The sequence below is a fragment of the Artemia franciscana genome, chromosome 10 (genome assembly GCF_032884065.1).
Source record: "Artemia franciscana chromosome 10, ASM3288406v1, whole genome shotgun sequence".
In the NCBI taxonomy this organism is placed as follows: Eukaryota; Metazoa; Arthropoda; class Branchiopoda; order Anostraca; family Artemiidae; genus Artemia; species Artemia franciscana.
Genome location: NC_088872.1, coordinates 25,382,905 through 25,403,475, shown reverse-complemented (window position 1 = coordinate 25,403,475; position 20,571 = coordinate 25,382,905). Strand labels below are relative to the sequence as shown.

The 20,571-nt window shown below is 36.5% G+C and overlaps 1 protein-coding gene across 6 annotated transcripts in view; it reads right to left on the bottom strand.

The window, feature by feature from the left end:
• Positions 1–20,571, bottom strand: part of LOC136031970 (phosphatidylcholine:ceramide cholinephosphotransferase 1-like) — a 125,143-nt gene that overhangs the window by 31,813 nt on the left and 72,759 nt on the right. For all 6 annotated transcript variants that reach the window (XM_065711989.1, XM_065711988.1, XM_065711991.1 and 3 more), the window contains one exon: positions 2,306–2,516. In XM_065711989.1, coding sequence (XP_065568061.1) covers positions 2,306–2,516 — 211 coding nt within the window. The remainder of the gene's footprint in view (positions 1–2,305; positions 2,517–20,571) is intronic.

Sequence of the window (20,571 nt, the reverse complement as noted above, 5' to 3'; positions counted from 1 at the left end):
AACTTGTTGGGAAAAATAAGCAGAAGTCTTACATACGTGATTTACATAATTGGAACGGATCGGCTCTATTGGGGGGGGGGGGTAATTCTGAAAAATAAGAAAAAATGACGTATTTTTAACTTACGAAGGAGTGATCGGATCTTCATGAAACTTCATATTTAGAAGGACCTCGTAATTCAGATCACTTGTTTTAAATCTCAACCGGATCAAGCGTAATTGGGGGGGGGGGCAGTTAGGGGGGACCGGAAATCTTAGAAAATACTTAAAGCGGTGAGATCAGGATGAAACTGGATGGGAAGAATAGAAACCGGTCTAAGATACGTGACTGACATAACTGGACCGGATCTGCTCTCTTTGGTGGAATTGGGGGGGGGGGGTAATTTTGAAAATTGAGGTATTTGTAACTTACGAAAGGGTGACCAGATCTTAATGAAATTTGATATTTAGAAGGATCTTGTGCTTTAAAGTTCTAATTTTAAATTCCGACCATATCCTGTGACATTAGGGGGAGTTGGAGGGGGAAACCGGAATTCTTGGAAAACGTGAAAATTGGGGTATTTTTATCTTACGAATAGATGATCGGATCTTAATGCAATTTGATTTTTAGAAGGAATTCATGTCTCAGAGCTCTTATTTCAAATCCCGACCAGATCTTTTGACATTGGGGGGAGTTGGAGGGGGAAATCTTGGAAAAGCACTTGGAGTGGAGGAATCGGGATGAAGCTTGGTGGATAGAATAAACAAATGTCCTTGATACGTGATTGACAGAATCGTACTGGATTCGCTCTCTTTGGAGGAGTTGGGGGGGGGGAGGGGTTCAGTGATTTGGCGAGTTTGGTGCTTCTGGACGTGCTAGGACGATGAAAATTGGTAGGCGTGTCAGGCAGCTGCACAATTTGACTTGATAGTCGTTTTCCCAGATTCGACCATCTGGGGGGCTAAAGGGAGAGGAAAAATTAGAAAAAATTAGGTATTTATAACTTACGAGTGGGTGATCGGATCTTAATGAATTTTGATATTTAGAAGGACATCGTGACTCAGAGCTCTTATTTTAAATCCTGACCGGCATTAAGCCTCTTATTTTCCTTTTTAAATCAATCTAATGATTCATAGAATTTTGTTAGAGCTCATACCATATGATCTCTTGGCTCTTAGCTCTTCTCGCCTCGTCACAAGTGCCATATGAGCTCTTAGCTCTTGTTTAATATGGTGGTCCTTAAGATAGAGATAAACCACTGAAGATTATGAAAATGGTTTCTGAAAAAGTGGAAGTACCAAGCGATGATTAGAAAAACTTCAATTAAATTTTTATACAAGAAAGGTGATAAGAGTGAGTGTGGTATTTAGAGGCATTAGCTTAGTTTGTTTAGGATGCAAATTACTTGTAATGATACTAGGAATAAATGAAGGTTAAGAGGTGATGTTGAGTAAACATAAGATCGATTAAGAAGATAGCTTCCCTTACTTTGGTAACAAAGATGGTGGATGCAGTGAAGATATTTAAAGCAGAATAGCGAAGGCCCAGGGTGCTTTTATCACGATTGAAAAAAGCTTGGAAGAACAGGAAGGTAAGTCATAACCAAGATTAGAAAAGTGGAAGCTACAGTGATGATAGTGGTCAGGTATGTTTCGGAAACGTAGGCACTTCAGAAGACGGACGAGGATTTGTTAGATGTTTTCCAGACAAATTGTCTGTGGATTCTTTTGGGTACCCGTTTGACCGACCGTATTCCAAACAGTAAGCTGTACAAAAATGTGGCTTTATCCCTCTTTCTACGGCTATACTGAGAGAAAAATTGGGATGACTAAGACACTTTTTGCTAATGAAGGGTGATAGATTGTCAAAGATTTTTCTTTTCGGCCATCAACCTAGGGCCAAACAAAAAGCAGGTCATCCCCGAATGGGCCCGGAAGAGGCTGTAAGCAAGGATTTAAAGGAAAATGGAACTAGTTGGGGGGAGGGTGTAAAGAGACTGAATAGATTAGAATGGAGGAGGAGCATGTACAGCTGTATTGGTCTCAGGCAGTTTAGTGCTGCAGTTAGTTGTTACTACGAGTAGTAGTAGTTAGAAAGATTTTGTCCTGTTGACCCCAGCCCAAATACTCCAATGGTTTTAGAGTATTAGTATATGGAATCTCAGTCGACAAACTAAGCCCTAGGGGGGGGGGGGTAGAATTGAGTAAGTGACGAGATTGGGCCGTTTTCGTTCATCCCTGAACAAAACTAAACAGCCTGTAGTGTTTTAGCAGCTGTAACATATACGACAAACTAAAGTAAAATAAATGGAAATAAAAAATGAATTACCTGTATTTATGAAAGCATACAAGCACTGCGCATGACAGGCCAGAAAAGACTAGGATGACTTCTGAGACATCTAAGGCCCAAGGAGATTCAGGAACATTATCTAAAAATGTATCTGGCAGTCGAGATGTGTTCAAACGGTCTGGAACACGTTCATGCACAAGGGCTAACGTTACAGTGGTGAGAACCCAACTGGAGAAACAAAACATGAATGCTATAATAGAAAGAAAAAGTTTTGTTCATGCACTCAAAAAAGAAAAGACTTAAAAACAAACTCATATTTCCTTTAACGTTACAATTTAATTACGCAAGTTTATGCGTAAGCATTAACCAGGACTGAAAAATAGGGGAACAGAGTGGAATTGACGAAGCTACATATGGACTTTTAATGAAGCAAGTGGTATGTATATCCATACAAGCATAAAAGAAATATTCAGTGGCATCAACCTAGTGGCAGATCCATGATTATGTGAATGGGGCAAAGGGCGGCCACGACTTGTAATTCTGATAATGTGTTATCTGAGTTATTCGCAGACTTGACAGAAATTTTTAATGACATTCATTGCTTGCTCGACAGATTTCTATAAATATAAGCAAAAACTGAACAAAATGAAACTGCACCTAAGAGGGTCACAAGCAACTTTTCACTGCATCCTTTCTAAATCAAAGTGTTGTTTAAATTATCAGAAAAGTGAACAGAAGTGCCCTGAAGTAAAATAATAAAATCTGAAATTTCAACTTAGCAAATAGCAGATATTGAATATTGTTTAAAATATCCTGGTTTTGTTAATGATTACTGATTGTTCTAAGATGTCCATTCTAACCAAAAAATGTGGGCTTGAAAAAGACAAAACGAACTAATGAACTCCACAAAGTGAAGAATTAAAAGAAATAGACGAAATGGAAATCAATAAAAGGAGGGAAATTCTAAATGTGGAATTCTAACAAGACAAATTAGAACTATTTCTAGCGAGAAAGATTCCTTTGCACCAATCCTGCAGGGGTGTAACACAAATTTCAAATTTATGACTAAAAAAAATCTAAGTAGGATTCTGTTATATTAATTTGCATCGGCATCGTCAGTCCATCACGTAAAAACACACACACACACAAGAAAAACGTGACAAAAATCACGTAGAGTTATTTCACAAAGTTATTTAATTTTCAATTTTCACACGTGGCACAATGTGTGGGTTTTAATTTCATTGCAAGCAGTTTCGCGAATCGCAAGTGGTAAAATAATGTGAATGTATGCAATTTGTCCATCTAAACCCACACACAATTACATGAATATTTAAGGACAGTATACATTTTTAATACGATTCTAAGTAAAATGAAAAGACTAAAACCTACTTGTGACTTACTACTGAAGAGCATGACAAATCGTCAAGAGTAGCCTAGACACATGAGCCGGTGTAAAAAAATAAGTCAGCAGTGCCATCTAGCCATTGGCGTTTTTTCCTTGAGGATACTATAATTCTGTTCGAGCTTAGAAAACCCTTCCCGGGCATAATTCTTAACCTAGACTTAGGTCTATTCCTGAAAGTTGTTTCCTAACTTAATTACTTTTTAATACCTACAGTAAATAATCCCTGATCTATATAGCATATTTCAAATCTAATGTTTTAGAAATATTAGGCGTTTTGAATACACTTCAGTCTCTTCAGGCACTTTAAAATGTAGGATAAGCTAAAGAACTTAAATCCTGTCGCCACTACCAGATTGAAGTTATTTAGTATACTTATCCTACCAATATTTTCCCAAGCTAACCAAGGGCGCCGGCAGAAAATTTTCCAGGGGGAGGGACGCCAAAATATCAGTGGTGGTTGGGTGACACGGAATATATTTCAGAAAAATTTTTCGTAGAAATAAGTTTATTTTAAATACTTTTAGGATAAACTATCAAATAAAACAAGCAATTAAATTGTATGCAAAATGAAAAAAAAAAAAAAATAAATTTTAAACGATAAGAATTCATGGCAAAGGGATCAATTTATTTAATCAATAATATATTTAATAATTATGCATTTAATTTCAAAAGGAAAATCAAATTCAAACTAAAATCACAGAATGATTTATTGCTCCCGTAGATTAAGACAGATCTTTATGCTCTTTATGCAATTTTCTACGCCTTAGATTAGTTTACTGAAGTAGTAGAGATGCTCAAAAACAATCCTGCTTGCATAGATACCACCTTTTGATTTTATAATGGCCATGTAAAATGTACCTCTTTCATAACTGGACAATTCTCCCTCTCGAACTTATAAAAACCAAAATAAAAAATCCTAGAAAATTTGCCTGATTTTCCCAAAAAAAGGGAAACACTCCCAAAAAAGCAAGCCATCTTATTGAAACCCCTTTATTACATTCATCATATCAGAGAGCCCTACCATGGAGGTTTCAAGCTCCAATCTTCAAAATGTGCAATTTCGCATTTTGTTTTTAGAAGAAACATCATCGATGGATGTTTATTTGTTTTGTTTTTTCCCATGGGTGATTGCATCAAACTGAAGGTCTAAGATATGCGGGAGGGAGCTCATTCAAACGGAAATTTAAAGTTCTTTTTTAAGTGACCATACACATTGCGTCACGGGAAAGTCTTGTTTTCTTGTTATTTTAGGGCATCAAACTAAGATTACAAACGAAGAGGACGAATTTGCAATCAATTTAAAGTTCTGATGAGATAATTGATTTAAAAGTATCAATAACTATATTTTAGGCTTCCTAGCTGCAAAAGAAGTAATGCCACACGGTGGCAGTTCTGGATTCAACCAAGTTGCGTCGCTTTATCTGTGATGAAATTAGGCTACGCTTGGTAATTACACATCAGCTATAATGAGGGGGAGGGATGAGTCATTGTTTAGGTGGGGTAGGGTAGATTCCTAAACAAATACATTTTAATGAACAAACTACTTACTCTTTATTAGGCTTCAGATAAATGTTGAAAGAGGTAGGGTGGGAGTAGGAATTAATTGAATTGTTTCTCTATGCAGCCAAAATGTTATATTTCCATATCTACTAGCAGGGGTGGAAAAGGCAAGGCAGGTCATCATCACCCCGCAAGGAAACTTCTTGGGGATGGCAAATACTGCTAGGAACTTCGTTTTCACCAATTTTAAATGGTGTTATTTTCTTTTTCTATTTATATGAAGCACTTTAATGTATTTATTGAAATGCATGTAATGTATTTATCGATAAGAAAATCCTATTGTAGAGGTTGTAATGGCTTCAGTTATGTAGAAGATCAAAAGTCTCAAAGAATTTCCATCCATACAAACAATAATACCCCTTTTCATCAAACCAAAATTCTTTAGTAGTAATATTAACAAGGACATTTCACCAAAGTTACCATTCACCGTTAGTTTTTTTAAGCATATTAAAATTTTACCTAAAATTAATGTTGCGAATTTAAACGTAGTACGATACTAATCAACTTACAATGATTATTTACACATTTTAAAAGTGATTAACGAGGGATCAAAGAGATCGGTACTTCAAATTATATCTTGGTTAGGTCTGAGAATGATTTGGAAAACAATCAGAAATTAAATGAAAAAAGAGCTTTTCAAATGAAAGCAAGGAAGAGATTTGAAAGCTATTTGAACGGATTTTTCTTTATATGAAGGGGGGTGTCTCCTCCTTAGCTCCTTACTCTTTACTGTGACTCTTCTCATATCCAAAGAAATTTTGCAATTGGAAAGATAAGATTTTTCAAAGCACTAAAAAACTTTTGTTTAATGAGCAAGGTGTTGAGAAGGGGGCAGTCCCCCTATAGAGTAATTTATATTTGTTTAGTTTTAAACTTGCTCCTTACTTTAGCTGAAAAACTTTTTCTATTCGTTTAACTATATTTCATGAAACTGTAAAGTTTTATGAATAAAATTCTTTTGGTAACGCAGAAAAAATGATAATTTTTTCAATGATCTCTATTTGGATTTTGATGGGTAATCAAATAATTCGTGATAACGAACTATAAGGAGCGACCCGGCTCAATAGTAATTGAAACTTAAAAAACGGAATTTTGATGCCAATAGACATATCAAAAGAATCGGCTTATTAAGCTGATTCCAAATATATAGGTTCTATTAAGTTTAGTCTTACCCATCAAAAGCTACGAGACTGAGAAAATTTGTCTGATTCTTGAAAAAAGGGGGAAAGACCCCTTCCAAGCTATAGAATTTTAATGAAAATCACACCATCGGATTCAACATATCAAAGAACCCTACTTTAGATGTATGTGGAATTTTGTAATTTTTGCCAGAAAGATCACGAATGCGTGTTTGTTTCTTTTTTTTTTTTTTTTTTTGGGGTGATCGTATCGACCCAGTCGACATAAAACTTCAAGAGAGGGCTCATTATAACGGAAATGAAAAGTACTAATGCCTTTTTTTAAGTGTCCGAAAAATTAGAGGGCAACTGGGCCCCTCCCACACCAAATTTTTCCCCAAAATCTTCTGACCAAAATTTTGAGAAACCCTTTTTCTTCAGCATAATTGAAGAGCTCAATAACTGTGTCTTTAGAGACAAAATGACCCCCTACATCCCCAGGGGAAAGGTTTTTAAGTTATGAAATTTACCCATTGTTTTATTCGCTATTGGGAAGTATCCATATATTTTTAGGGTAGGGAGGGGAAGAAGAATTTTCCACTGAGAGGATTTAGCACGGGGAGAATTTTTTATGGAGATGAAAGTTTCCAGGGGTTGAACATTCCAGGAGTTTTACACTGGGTGAATTTGCCAGAGTTCCTATACGAGATTTCTTTATATATCTTGCTTTCTCTTAACCAATTCAATTTTAGGCGTGGAGATGCTAAGGGTAATTGTCCAGGGTAAATTTTCACCAGGATTGAATTGCCCAAGGATGTTGTCTGTGGGGAGGTTTTTTTTTTACATGGAGGTGGAGCCGGGTATCCCGGTGTTATTTGACAAAAATCAGAAATTAAATTTCAATAAAATAAGTTTTTTAAAAACCTGTTTGTTTTTTTATTGAATGAAGCTTGGAGACAAGCATTTCTCTACAGGCAATGGAAAAAGTACGCCAATTAAAGCAAAAGTAAATAAAAATGAAAAAAAATAGTTAATTACAAAAAATACACAAACAATAGCCTACTTGCAAAAACTAAGATATTAATTCCCGGCATTCAGTTCTGTTGACTAATGCCGAAGCGTGGACGGATATTTTTTAACAATATCGACAGTTTTGAACTTAGTTATCAAACACGTAAATATGCAATACCTTTAGACTCAATTGTTTATAAAAAGTGGTTTATTCAAAGTAAAACATTAAAACTAAAATTAAGAAAATCAAACATAAATTTTTAATTCTATTTTAAATCTAATTTTGAATACCAAAAAACTATATATTCGACACCTTTATACTTCATAACTGTAAAAAATAGAATCTTTTTGAATAGATAAATACAATCAATCCTGGAAAAACAAGAGCTAAGAGCTCATATGACACTTGTGACGATGCAAGAAGAGCTAAGAGCCAAGAGCTCATATGGTATGAGTTCTAACAAAATTCTAGGAATCAATAGATTGATTTAAAAGGAAAATAAGAGGCTTAATGCCGGTCGGGATTTAAAATAAGAGCTCTGAGTCACGATGTCCTTCTAAATATCAAAATTCATTAAGATACGATCACCCGCTCGTAAGTTATAAATACCTCATTATTTCTAATATTTCCTCTCCTTTTAGCCCCCCAGATGGTCGAATCTGGGAAACCGACTTTATTAAGTCAATTTGTGCACCTCCCTGACACACCTACCAATTTTCATCGTCCTAGCACGTCCAGAAGCACCAAACTCGCCAAATTACTGAACCCCTCCCCCCAATTCCCCAAAGGGAGCGAATCCATAACGGTTACGTCAATCACATATCTAGGACATTTGCTTATTCTATCCACCAAGCTTCATCCCGATTCCTCCACTCTAAGCGTTTTCCCAGATTTCCGATTTCCCCCTTCCAACTCCCCCAATGTCAACAGATCTGGTCGGGATTTGAAACAAGAGCTCTGAGACATGAATTCCTTCTAAACATCAAATTTCATTAAGATCTGGTCACCCGTTCTTAAGTTAAAAATACCTCAATTTTTCTAATTTTTCCAAATTAACACCCCCTAGCTCCTCCAAAGAGAATGGATCCGTTCTAATTATGTCAATCACGTATCTAGAAATTGTGCTTATTCTTCCCATCAAGTTTCATTCCAATCTCTCCATTCTAAGCGTTTTCCGAGATTTCTGTTTCCTTCCTTCAACCCCCTATGCCCCGGATCCAATTCGAGTCGAAAATGGAGCATCTGAGACATCAGATCCTTCTATATATCAAGTTTCATTAAGATCCAGTCACCTATTCGTAAGATAAAAATACCCCAATTTTCACGTTTTCCAAGAATTCCAGTTCCCCCTCCAACTCCCCCCAATGTCATAGGATCTGGTCGGAATTTAAAATAAGAGCTTTAAAGCACAAGATCCTTCAAAATATCAAAATTCATTAAGATCTGGTCACCCGTTCCTAAGTTACAAATACCTAATTTTTCCGAATTAACCCCCCCCCCCCCCCAACTCCCCCAAAGAGAGCGGATCCGGTCCGGTTATGTTAGTTACGTATGTTAAACTTTTTTCGATTCTTCCCACCCAGTTTTATCCTGATCTCTCCACTTTAAGTATTTTCTAAGATCCCCCCCCCAACTGCCCCCAATGACTCTGGATCCGGTTGAGATTTAAAAACAAGGGATCTGAGTTACGAGGTCCTTCTAAATATGAAGTTTCATGAAGATCCGATCACTCCTTCGTAAGTTAAAAATACGTCATTTTTTCTAATTATTCAGAATTAATCCTCCCCCACCCCCAATAGAGGATCCGTTCCAATTATGTCATTCACGTATCTAAGACTTGTGCTTATTTTTCTCATCGAGTTTCATCCCGATCCCTCCACTCTAAGTGTTTTCCAAGATTTTAGGTTTCCCCCTCCCAACTCTCCCCCCCAATGTCACCAGATCCGGTCAGGATTTAAAATAAGAGCTCTGAGACACGTTATCCTTCCAAAAATCAAATTTCATTAAGATCTGATCAACCGTTCGTAAATTAAAAATATTTTATTTTTTCTATTTTTTCCGAATTAACCGGCCCCCCACTCCCCCAGATGGTCAAATCGGGCCATTTCTAATTTAATCTGGTCCAGTTCCTGATACGCCTGTCAAATTTCATCGTCCTAGATTACCTGGAAGTGCCTAAAGTAGCAAAACCGGGACCGACCGACAGACAGACAGACCGACAGAATTTGCGATTGCTGTATGTCACTTGGTTAATACTAAGTGCCATAAAAACACGATAATAAAAACAAAAAAAACGTATCTGTTCAGGGGGGAAATACAAAGGGGAAATACAAAATTCCCAGCATTCCGTTCAAGAGAAATATTTCTAATTATAGTGGTTTCATATATCAGCTCATATGTACTCTTGTAATGCAAGCAAAAATTGACGGCACAATTTTACCGAAATTGCCCATAACTAAGTTGTTTTCCTTGTGTTTTCTATAATTATACGAACTTTCTTGTGTACTAATAACTTCACTAATTACTAATAAACAAATACATATTTAGGATCACCATGAAAAGCTGATATGAAACTACTGACAGGCAGCCAACAATGGGCCTACACAAATTTTTTCCATTGTTTTCCTCTATTCTGCTCATTTATTTTTCATAATTACTTTATAGTCCCAAATTTTCAGGGAGGGGGGTTCATGTCTCCCTTGCGAGTTACCCATGGACCTAACACAGGCCTACTTTTTGCAGACTAGATTTTGAGTTAAAACAACTCTTAAGGTTAAGTATTACTTAGAGAATAGTAGCAGCTTTAATCATATAAAAATCAGGTTTATAATTTTAATTATCCAAATTGCTTTGAAATGTTCGAATTTTAAAATGAGGGTGCCATATACTACAGTAAAAGTGGTGCTGCTGTTTTTTTCTTATCTTCCTATGTTTAATGACTAGAAATCCCACTCATATCAACTTCTCACACACTTCGAGTTGCTTCTTTATAAAATTATCCCAGCTCTATGGCCAATGAGGCCAACATACTAGCAAATACTCTTCTACGGTTCCACTTTATTTGAAACTTCTACTTCGGTCATCTCCTGCCAAAACCCCCATGAGTTTAGACATTTCCAAAATATTATACAAGCACTTAGGAACTATTATACAAGCATTGGAAGGTTTAAACACCCTTACACTCTTTCTTTACGCAGCCCCCATTCAAGATAATATTTTGTTTGTGTATAAGCACACCCTATTACAGGTGTATAACGACACTCTATAATGAGTTCCACCAATGTATCAGCATTATAGTGTACACGTTACCGAAAAGCGAGAAAAGAGTGGACCATGCATTATGTTAATGGAAATACCAAAATTAAAAGTTATTCAAGTGTATAGTCAAGTTAAATCGTAATTTTCACACTGATTTAAAAAATGTCTTCACTAAAAAGATCCTCATTCGCCATTTCCAGCGCCGGACGTTCAGTGCCTACGGTGGCATAGTTTTGAATAAACTTCGTCTTAATCGCCAGCTAACTCGTATACGCTTCCAAATTGTTTTTTATACCTTGCACCTTTTTGTCGTACCTTTTCGGCAATGGAATTAAAGCAACTCCGACAAATTTATTACCGGCATGCTAAATATATTCTCGGCCTCCCCCCTTGAGCAAGTAATTCTTGGGTCAATAGGAGACATGGTATTGTTGACCCTAATGCTGGTCGGCAGGTGCATTGAAGGTTACATAACGCAATCAATGGACACCCATGGTGTTCCTCTTTAAAACAATAAATGTGTCACATTTTTTTGTTCTTGTTATGTATACTGTGTGATTCTTGGGTCAATTTGTGTGCTTATGTGCTTTTTTCTACGAGTTTTAATTTCGTTTTGTTTGACATTTTCCGTCTTTTTCTTTTGCTTTTTTTCTTCTCTTATACTCCGTTTGTTATTGAATTTACAACGGGTAATGAATAAATTTAATTAAATTCAAAACAAACGAAAGGCAAAAGGTGAATAAAAACAAATTTGCTTATTCACGAACTGGTTAATGTTCTTTTGGTATTTTTGTCTTAGTTTTTGCGGTCTCTGTTTTTTTTTTTATGATTTTTCTCTCACTAGAGACGGCAAAACGCGGAGGTCTCTGCTGTAGTATTTGCCTTTGTCTTTAAATATTTATTCACTGGCTAAAAAAAATTCCTTGGTTTCACGTCATTGCTGCTTTTCGTTGCATTACCAATCCAGTGCAACTGCTTATTTACCACAGCCTATATAGACACACACAGCCACGGCCTATATAGGCTGTGTTATTTACTAATGACATTTAACTGCTGAAACACGGATATCAGCCAACGGATGTAACTAAAGCTAAATATGCTGTAAGACCACATTGACAAGATGACATAATGAAGAACAACAATGAAGCGAAACTAAGTAAATATTGTCAGATAGCGGACAAACATTTAAAAGAAAGGGCAAATATTTCGACAGAGACCTCCACTGTGCGGTCTTCAGTAACAGGAACAAGCTAAGAATCAGAAAGCTGAAAGAGCCATGTTCTGACCATAACAGTAAAAAGGCGCCAGAAGACAAAACGCAAAATGAATCCTATCTTGTCACTCAAATACGAATGAATACAGCTTATTTCTCGACGTAGCTAAACCTAAATTTCGTTTCAAAACAGTCAACCTCTGAAAATTTGTTTTCTTTGAAAAAAATTAAGCCCCAAAAAAGCGAGGAGACAGATTCAACAAGGCTATTATAAACGAGGCCCAGACAATTTCCCTATATCTCTATATATCTCTATTGAGTGCAAGTTCCTTGTGAAGGTACTTTTCTATTCCAGAAACCTCCCTAACGAACTACGGTTTCCACCATGGAAAATTTGAATTGTGTCGTCACCAAAAAGGATAAAATGAGCAGGGTTGTTAAATACGTAGAAGGCTGTAGTAGAGTATTTTTTGTTTGGTTTATGGCATAAATTCATAGTTTGATCATGGGACCTGGAATCTGTCTATCTAAAGATCGGCCTAAAAATCTTGAGAGGTTAGATTAAATTTCGTAATACAGCCCTATTTCGAGCTTCAAACGTGTGTTCACACATCTATAATTATGATCATGACATACCCATTAATGTTTTTGTATTTTGAAATGAATTGACAATTTAACGTCGAATAAATGTAAATCTGATGAATGGAGGGTAATAATGACTTTTGCGTGGGAACTATACTGTGTAGTATTATTGAAAAAAAAAAATTAAGTACAACTACTTTAAAATTTGACAAAGATCTCCATGAAATTAATTATTTGTATTACTTGAAAGAAAAAAATTATAAGACTCCTTTCTCACAAAAACAGAATTTATCAGCATATCATACAATTTAAACCAATAGACTTCGAATAGGTTGATAAACAAGCTGCTGGTTTTTTTTTTAAAGTGCGATGCATCCTTTATACAACAGTTCTTTTGCAGATAAATTGACCATAGTTCCATTTGTAATCAGGTAAAAACTTTCACCACATCATAAAAATGAGGATGATACAATTTATAGTTAGAAAAACCAGTTGCGTAAACATTATTTAGTCTCTCTCACGCGTACTTAATCTTCCATCTTTAAACGATCAGTAATTATGTATATTCGTATCTATATATTTTTCCTCGAAAACGGCCAAATAATTTTTTTCTAAAAATTGTCACACTAACATTTTCTGGCCTGAAAACAGGAGATTTTTTTTGTCAAGATAGCTTACATCACCGTGTGAAAAAAATTTCTTGTTAGTTTACATTTACTAAGAGACTAGCCTTTTCTAAGAGTTTTCTTAGTAATTTTGACATTTCCTAACAATCGTTTAATGCCAGGAAATGTAGATCCTTCTTGCGAATTAAATAAAGATAAAGAAAAGTTAAATGAAAGAAAAGAGCAACATTAAAACTTAAAATGTATAGAAATTATAAGGTAAATTTAGCGGCATTTAGGCAACGTGAAATGTAGCAGCAGACTCTGGTCATATTTGTCAATAAGCTTAGCGGAGTACCAGTACATTTTATTATTGATGGTGTTTTCATTGTGAATTTTACACTGTTGTTGGCAACTCTTTAAGACATTTAAAATTACAGCCCAAAAACTTTTTTTTTGTCTTAAAGACAGTCTTAAAATACGCAGTTTCTTTATTCTTTAATGTTTCAGTTTATTCTATTCGTGTACATCCGATCGATGTTGTTACTTTTACAATGCACCATATTATACAAGATAATCCTGTATTACTCTGCCCCAAAAATATAAAACTGTCTTATATATAATTTTATTGATGATCGTTGCGTAGCCAATTGCAAGAAGACAGATTTTCTTAACCTCAAATGTATCGGAAATGAGACCAATTTATCAAAAGCATGTAACTACTCTCTCCAAAAGATTAACATGCTTGAGGATATCGCTTACAAACAATTCTCCATGATATAGGGAAAATCCCCGAAAAATGGAATTTCAAATTCTGCTATCCAGTATTTCGTTAAGGTCAACCGCCCGAAATTTATTGATCCAAGTCTCATTGATTGCAGGTTCTTGCCAACCAAATTTCGAGTGAGTCAGGTCAAGAAAAAATGGCTTAGTCATGGAAATTTATCCCGTTCATTCGCTTGGCCCAAGGTTGCCCCATAAGTTTAAAATAGATCTGAACACTTTCATGCAAAGATCATAGGAGGAAAGAATCATCTCAAAATTATCTCCCATGCTAAATTCATCCTCAAAATTTGAAGCTTGATCGGTACAAAAGAAAATTAAACATCTGCTAAAAAGCTGGTTGACGGGGTTGCGTTCGAGGGGCCACAGAACCACCAGATGCTTCCAATTTTGAAGATTAAAAAAATCAATTTGAAACTCCAATTAAAAAAGATGACACATGCAATTCTTTCTGCTATAAATTTAGCAATGGGAGGGAGAAGGTGTTGAAGGAGCTGTCACTTTGTTTCTCCCACCATAGATATTAAAAATCCTTGCGAAATACAACCTCTTAGTTTCATTAATCATAAGAAACAAAGTTTTTTCCCAGGGAAGTAAAGAGCGAAGTTGAAACTTAAAAACGAACAAAAATTATTACTTCACAGTCTATCTAACATGTATCAATAAAAATCATGCAAATAAATCAACTGCTGATATTTCCCTGTTTTTGTAAGATGTCAGAAAACTGGCGCTTTACTGAAAACACAAAACAAAATAGAAGATTTGATACAGTAAAAGTAAACAGTTAAGGACATTTTTAACAGAATAAAGGTAAAGTATTTTTAGATTGTTGCTTTATTCCTAGATACATGATTGACATAACCGGAACGGATCTGCTCTGTTTGGAGGAGTATGGGGGGGGGGGGGGGTTTAATTCTAAAAAAATAGAAAAAATGAGGTATTTTTAACTTACGAAGGAGTGATCAGATCTTAATGAAATTTAAAGTTTGGAAGGATATCGTGTCTCAGAGCTCTTATTTTAAATCCCAAACAAATCCGATGACATGGGGGGGACTTGGAGGGGGACCTAAAATCTTGGAAAACGCTTAGAGTGGAGGGATCGGGATGAAACTTGGTGGTAAAAATAGTCACAAGACCTAGATACATGATTGACATAACCAGAAGGGATCCGTTCTCTTTGGGGGGGGGGGGGGGGGTTGGGGGGAAGGTTAATTCTGAAAAATTAGAAAAAATGAGGTATTTTCATCTTACGAAGGAGTGATCGGATCTTAATGAAATTTCATATTTAGAAGGACCTTGTAACTCCGATCTCATATTTTAAATCCCGACCGGATCCAGTGTCATTGGGGGGGGGGCGGAAATCTTGGAAAACGCTTAAAGCGGAGAGATCAGGATGAAACTTGATGGGAAGAATAAGCACAAGTTATATATATGTGATTGACATAATTGGAACGGATCCGTTCTCTTTAGGGGAGCTGGGGGTTGTTAATTTGAAAAAATCAGAAAAATTGAGGTATTTTAACTTAAGAACGGGTCTTAATGAAATTTGATATTTAAAAAGAACTCATGTCTCAGAGCTCTTATGTCAAATCCCGAAAAGATCTATTCACATTGGAGGGAGTTGGAGGGGGAAACCGGAAATCTTGGAAAACGCTTATAAATATCGTAGATACGTGATTGACGTAACCGGACTGGATCCGTACTCTTTGGGGGGAGTTAGGGAGTGGGGTTCAGTGCTTTGGCGAGTTTAGTGCTTCTGGACATGCTAGGACGATGAAAATTGGTAGGCGTGTCAGGGAGCTGCACAAATTGACTTGATAAAGTCGTTTTCCCCGATTCGACCATCTGGGGGGCTGAAGGGAGAGGAAAAATTAGAAAAATTGAGGTATTTTTAACTTACGAGTGAGTGATCGGATCTTAATGAATTTTGATATTTAGAAGGACCTCGTGACTAAGAGCTCTTATTTTAAATCCTGACCGGCATTAAGCTTCCGATTTTCCTTTTAAAGCAATCTATTGATTCTTAGAATTTTGCCAGAGCTCATACCATACGAGCTCATGGCTCTTCCGGCCTCGTCACAAGTGCCATATGAGCTCTTAGCTCTTGTGTTTTATTGTTGTTTTCAATTTAGGATGTCTTTAGGAATGTTTATGTAGTTAATCGCTACGCGTTAGCAAAATTTAAATTCTTCCCTAGCGTAGTGATTTATATCTGTAATAGTTTATATTTTGTTTATTACATAGATAAAAGCCAAGTCATTCAATCCCACTTTAAAAAGTTCTGATAGCCCTCTAGCCCCAGCTTTTCCATTCAAGACACGGCACTAATAACGCCGTTTTTAGTGCCATTTCGAACTTGCTGATGGTGGAATTTATAGGAAGGATGTAGATATGAGCAATATCTCTTATATGAGCTATTAAAAATTTGTCTAGATACCTGCGATAGGGGGGGGAATAGCCCCCCTATAGATAGGGGGGAATAACCAGCGATGGGAGGGAATAGCCCCCCCCCCCCAAAAAAAAAAAAAAAAAAAAAAAACAGAGCAGTGCTACCCATGCAAAAGTGATTTTCCTTGTTGGTCAGGGAGGGGGAAAGTAATTTCCAATAAGAATGTTTTTGATCCTTCTGATTTAAATGGTAGACTTTTCATTTTGATCTGACACCATTTTCGAGGGGTTTCAGACTTTTTTTTTCGAAATCCCATAACATTCTTTTCGCAGTAGACTCTTACTTTTAAAAATAACCGGAATAATAGTTACCACTCCTGAATCAGTGTCAGATGGCATTTTTTTCACTCGGTAATTGTTTTCTAAACGGGTTTTCTAACTTTTGGTTACTATGGGCTGTGGTTCGCTCTCAACTAGATTGCAGCTACCGCTGCAATCATGAAAGGCCATACTGCCACACGTTTACGTATTCGTTTCCAAACATAAATGGGGCCAATACAAGCAAACAATTGTTACAGACGATCTTATGTGAGCTTGAGTTGATAACTTCGAGATAAATTAATGTACGTACAGCACTGATTGGTGGCGGACCGGCTAAAAGGCGCGAGGTTCTCGGTCCTTTATACAGAGAGGGGGATGCACTGTCATAAAGTGTCGTTTAAGGCTAAATTTCCAAACGTTCCATGAAAGGTCCTTACATTCTAGCCTCCCTTCATTTGACTGCGTATAAGTGAAATAAACCTACAATATGGGTGCTAAAGGGGGAGGGATCTATCCTCTTATTGTGGAAACTGTAGTTTTAGTGGTAAATAATATTTTCTCAAAATCAAGGCATCATAGTGAAAAAAGTAAAGCATATGATGGGAATACATGTAATAGAAGCCTTCTTCAAAAGCTAATCCACTTAAATAAACCACTTTCCTCTATAAGCATTGGCTATACAAAACCTGAACTTCAGCGTATAGTGTGGGTGGTTGACGGAAGAAGCAGCTCTTTGGCCACAATTCGGGCACTTTGGCCACAATTCAGGAAAGACCTAGCGGGCATGTTAAACAGTACTGCTTTTCTATAATCGTGAATAAACCACGGACATGTCTGCTGATAAACAGCTGACGATTTGCGTTACTTTTGCTGATGGTAGTTTAGAGAAGAAAGTTGATATGCTCGATATATTCTCTTGCCCAGACAATACTGCAGATGAGGCATTTGACGAACTAAGCCAATGTTTGCAAGCACTGGAAAAATAAGGCCTTGATTTACGGAATTAGGTCGGTTTTTGTGCAGACACAACTAAATCTATGATGGGCTGTTGCCATAGTTTGTCGACACTCATCACAACCAAGTATCCTTGGATTATGGTAGCGAAGTGATCGTGCCATATTTCCCATTTGTGTGCTCAATATGCCAGCAAAAAGCTGCCAAAAGAACTTGAGGATTTTTGCCGAACTGTAACTTCAAATATTTGGCACAGTGCCAAGCGAATACATGCATACAAGCAATTTCAAATACTCACCCAAGTTCTCGAAAGAATCTCTGTTGCTCTTGCTGTTATACGACGACTATTTTTTCAACAAACTTTAACAGGCCTGCTAAAGCAATGGGGTGCATTGAATTTTTACTGGACGGATTTAGCAGTCATAGACGTGTCGCATGGTAACGACCAGGTCTTATCGACGCTAAGAAATCCCTGGAAACGGGCACGGATCAAGTTTGTAGAATAAGCTCTTGCAATATTTAACGAATTCAACACGCTTTTTCAGAGTGAGGCGTCCATTTTTTTCAAGTTAGAAAAAAAAGTAGAGTCTGCAGTGAAGACATTCTGTATGAATTTCCTTGCTGCTTCCTACTTTCGGAACCAAAAAAAAAAAAAAAAAAAAATATCAAGGATACAGACGTGGTCAACGCAGATAATCAAACAGTTCGTGGTAACGAACTGTAGTAAGAAGCGACCCGGCTCAATAGTAACCAAAACTCTAAAAAATGGAATTTTGATATCAATAGCTACATCAAAGGAATCGCATTTTAATGCTGATTTTAAATATATAAGTTTCATCAAGTTTAGTCTTACCCATCAAAAGTTACGAGCCTGAGAAAATTCGTATTACTTAAGAAAATAGGGGGAAAAACCCCCTAAAAGTAGTAGAATCTTAACGAAAATGACACCATCAGATTCAGCGTATCAGAGAACCCTACTGTAGAAGTTTCAAGCTCCTATCTACAAAAATGTGGAATTTTGTATTTTTTGCCAGAAGACAAATCACGGGTGCGTGTTTTTTTTTTCCAGGGGTCATCGTATCGACCAAGTGGTCCTAGAATGTCGCAAGAGGGCTCATTCTAACGGAAATGAAAAGTTCTAGTGCCCTTTTTAAGTGACCGAAAAAATTGGAGGGCATCTAGGCCCCTCCCACGCTCATTTTTTCCCAAAGTCAGCGGATCAAAATTTTGAGATAGCCATTTTGTTCAGCATAGTCGAAAACCATAATAACTATGTCTTTGGGGATGACTTACTCCCCCAAAATCCCTGGGGGAGGGGCTGGAAGTTACAAACTTTGACCAGTGTTTACATATAGTAATGGTTATTGGGAAGTGTACAGACGTTTTCACGGGGATTTTATTTTGCTTCGGGGTGGGGCTGAGGGCAGGGGGCTACGTTGGAGGATCTTTCCTTGGAGGAATCTGTCATGGGGGAAGAAAAATTGAATGAAAAGGGCGCAGGATTTTCTAGCATTACTATAAGAAAACAATGAAAAATAAACATGAAAACGTTTTTTCAAATGAAAGGAAGGAGTAGCATTGAAACTTACAACGAACACAGATTATTACGCATATGAGGGGTTCTAAAAATACTTTAGCATAAAGAGCGAGGTATTTAGGAGGAGATAAATACCTCGCTCTTTATGCTAAAGTATTTTTAGTAATTTCAACTATTTATTCTACGGCTTTTCTGATTCAGGGGTCATTCTTAAAGAATTGGAACAAAACTTACGATTTAGTGTAAAGAGCGAGGTATTAACGAGTGTACAAACCCCCTCGTATACATAATAAAAATATAAGATTATGAAAGTTTGTTACGTAAGTTAATTCTTAAGTTACGTATATTTTTTACTAATAAAAACGTTCGTTAAAAATTAAAAGTTCTAGTTGCCTTTTTAAGTAACCGAAAAATTGGAGGGCAACTAGAGCTCCTTCTCCACCCCTTATTTCTCAAAATCGTCTGATTAAAACTAAGAGAAAGCCATTTAGCCAAAAAAAGAATTAATATACAAATTTCATTTTAATAATTTATGTGCGGAGAGCCAAAACCAAACATGCATTAATTCAAAAACGTTCAGAAATTAAATAAAAAAAAAACTAATTTTTTTAGCTGAAAGTAAGGAGCGACATTAAAACTTAAAACGAACAGAAATTACTCCGTATATGAAACGGGTTGTCCCCTCCGCAATCCCTCGCTCTTTACGCTAAAGTTTGACTCTTTGCCACAATTCTACTTTTTAAAACAATTAAAAACTGTAAAACTGTTCGTTTTAAGTTTTAATGTCGCTCCTTACTTTCAGCTAAAAAAATTAGTGTTTTTTTTATTTAATTATCGCCTTTCGGATTTGATGTCTGATACCCAATTCTCTGAAAGCAGCAAAAAATTCAAGAGTATGGCCAGGGAATTCTACAAAGAAGCAGGAAAACAAATCCAGAAATATTTCCATTTAAATGTGAAATATACAAGTTTGTTAAACTTGTGAATCCGCCTGTCGCTCTTCCAGGAGAAGCTAAAACCCTACAATTTTTTCACATCCTTTGGAATTCCTTCGCGGAACAAAGCAAGCATTGAAAGGGATTGCCGAGAATTGGCTTTAGTTTGACCCCCCCCCCCCAGATAGCATGGACTGTGAAAGTGTTGACCCAGGTTTGTTCTGGAAATATGTCGCAAGTGTAAAAACACCCACTGGACGTAAGAAGTTCGAAAACGCTTAGAAAGTAGTCAAATTTCTCTTCTGTTTGTAATTTTCATATGTCGTAGTAAAAAGTCTCTTTAGTCTCTTAACATCGATCAAGACTGAAAAATACAATCGACTAGCCAATGTAACTCTTTACAACGCCCTTCAGACGAATTACGACTAAAACCAAAAAGCGATCACAACCACATGGTCATTGGGGATTCGCTTAAAAAGCGTTTGAAGCGGGTTAAATCTAACGCGACAGCTTCATAATGCTAAAGAAGATGTTTCCTCTTTAGCTAGCCAGTATTTTATCCCTTTATATTTCTGCATCGGTTTTACAATTAAAGTTAAATTTTATCTGAGAAAAGCCTTATGCGAGCCTCGAA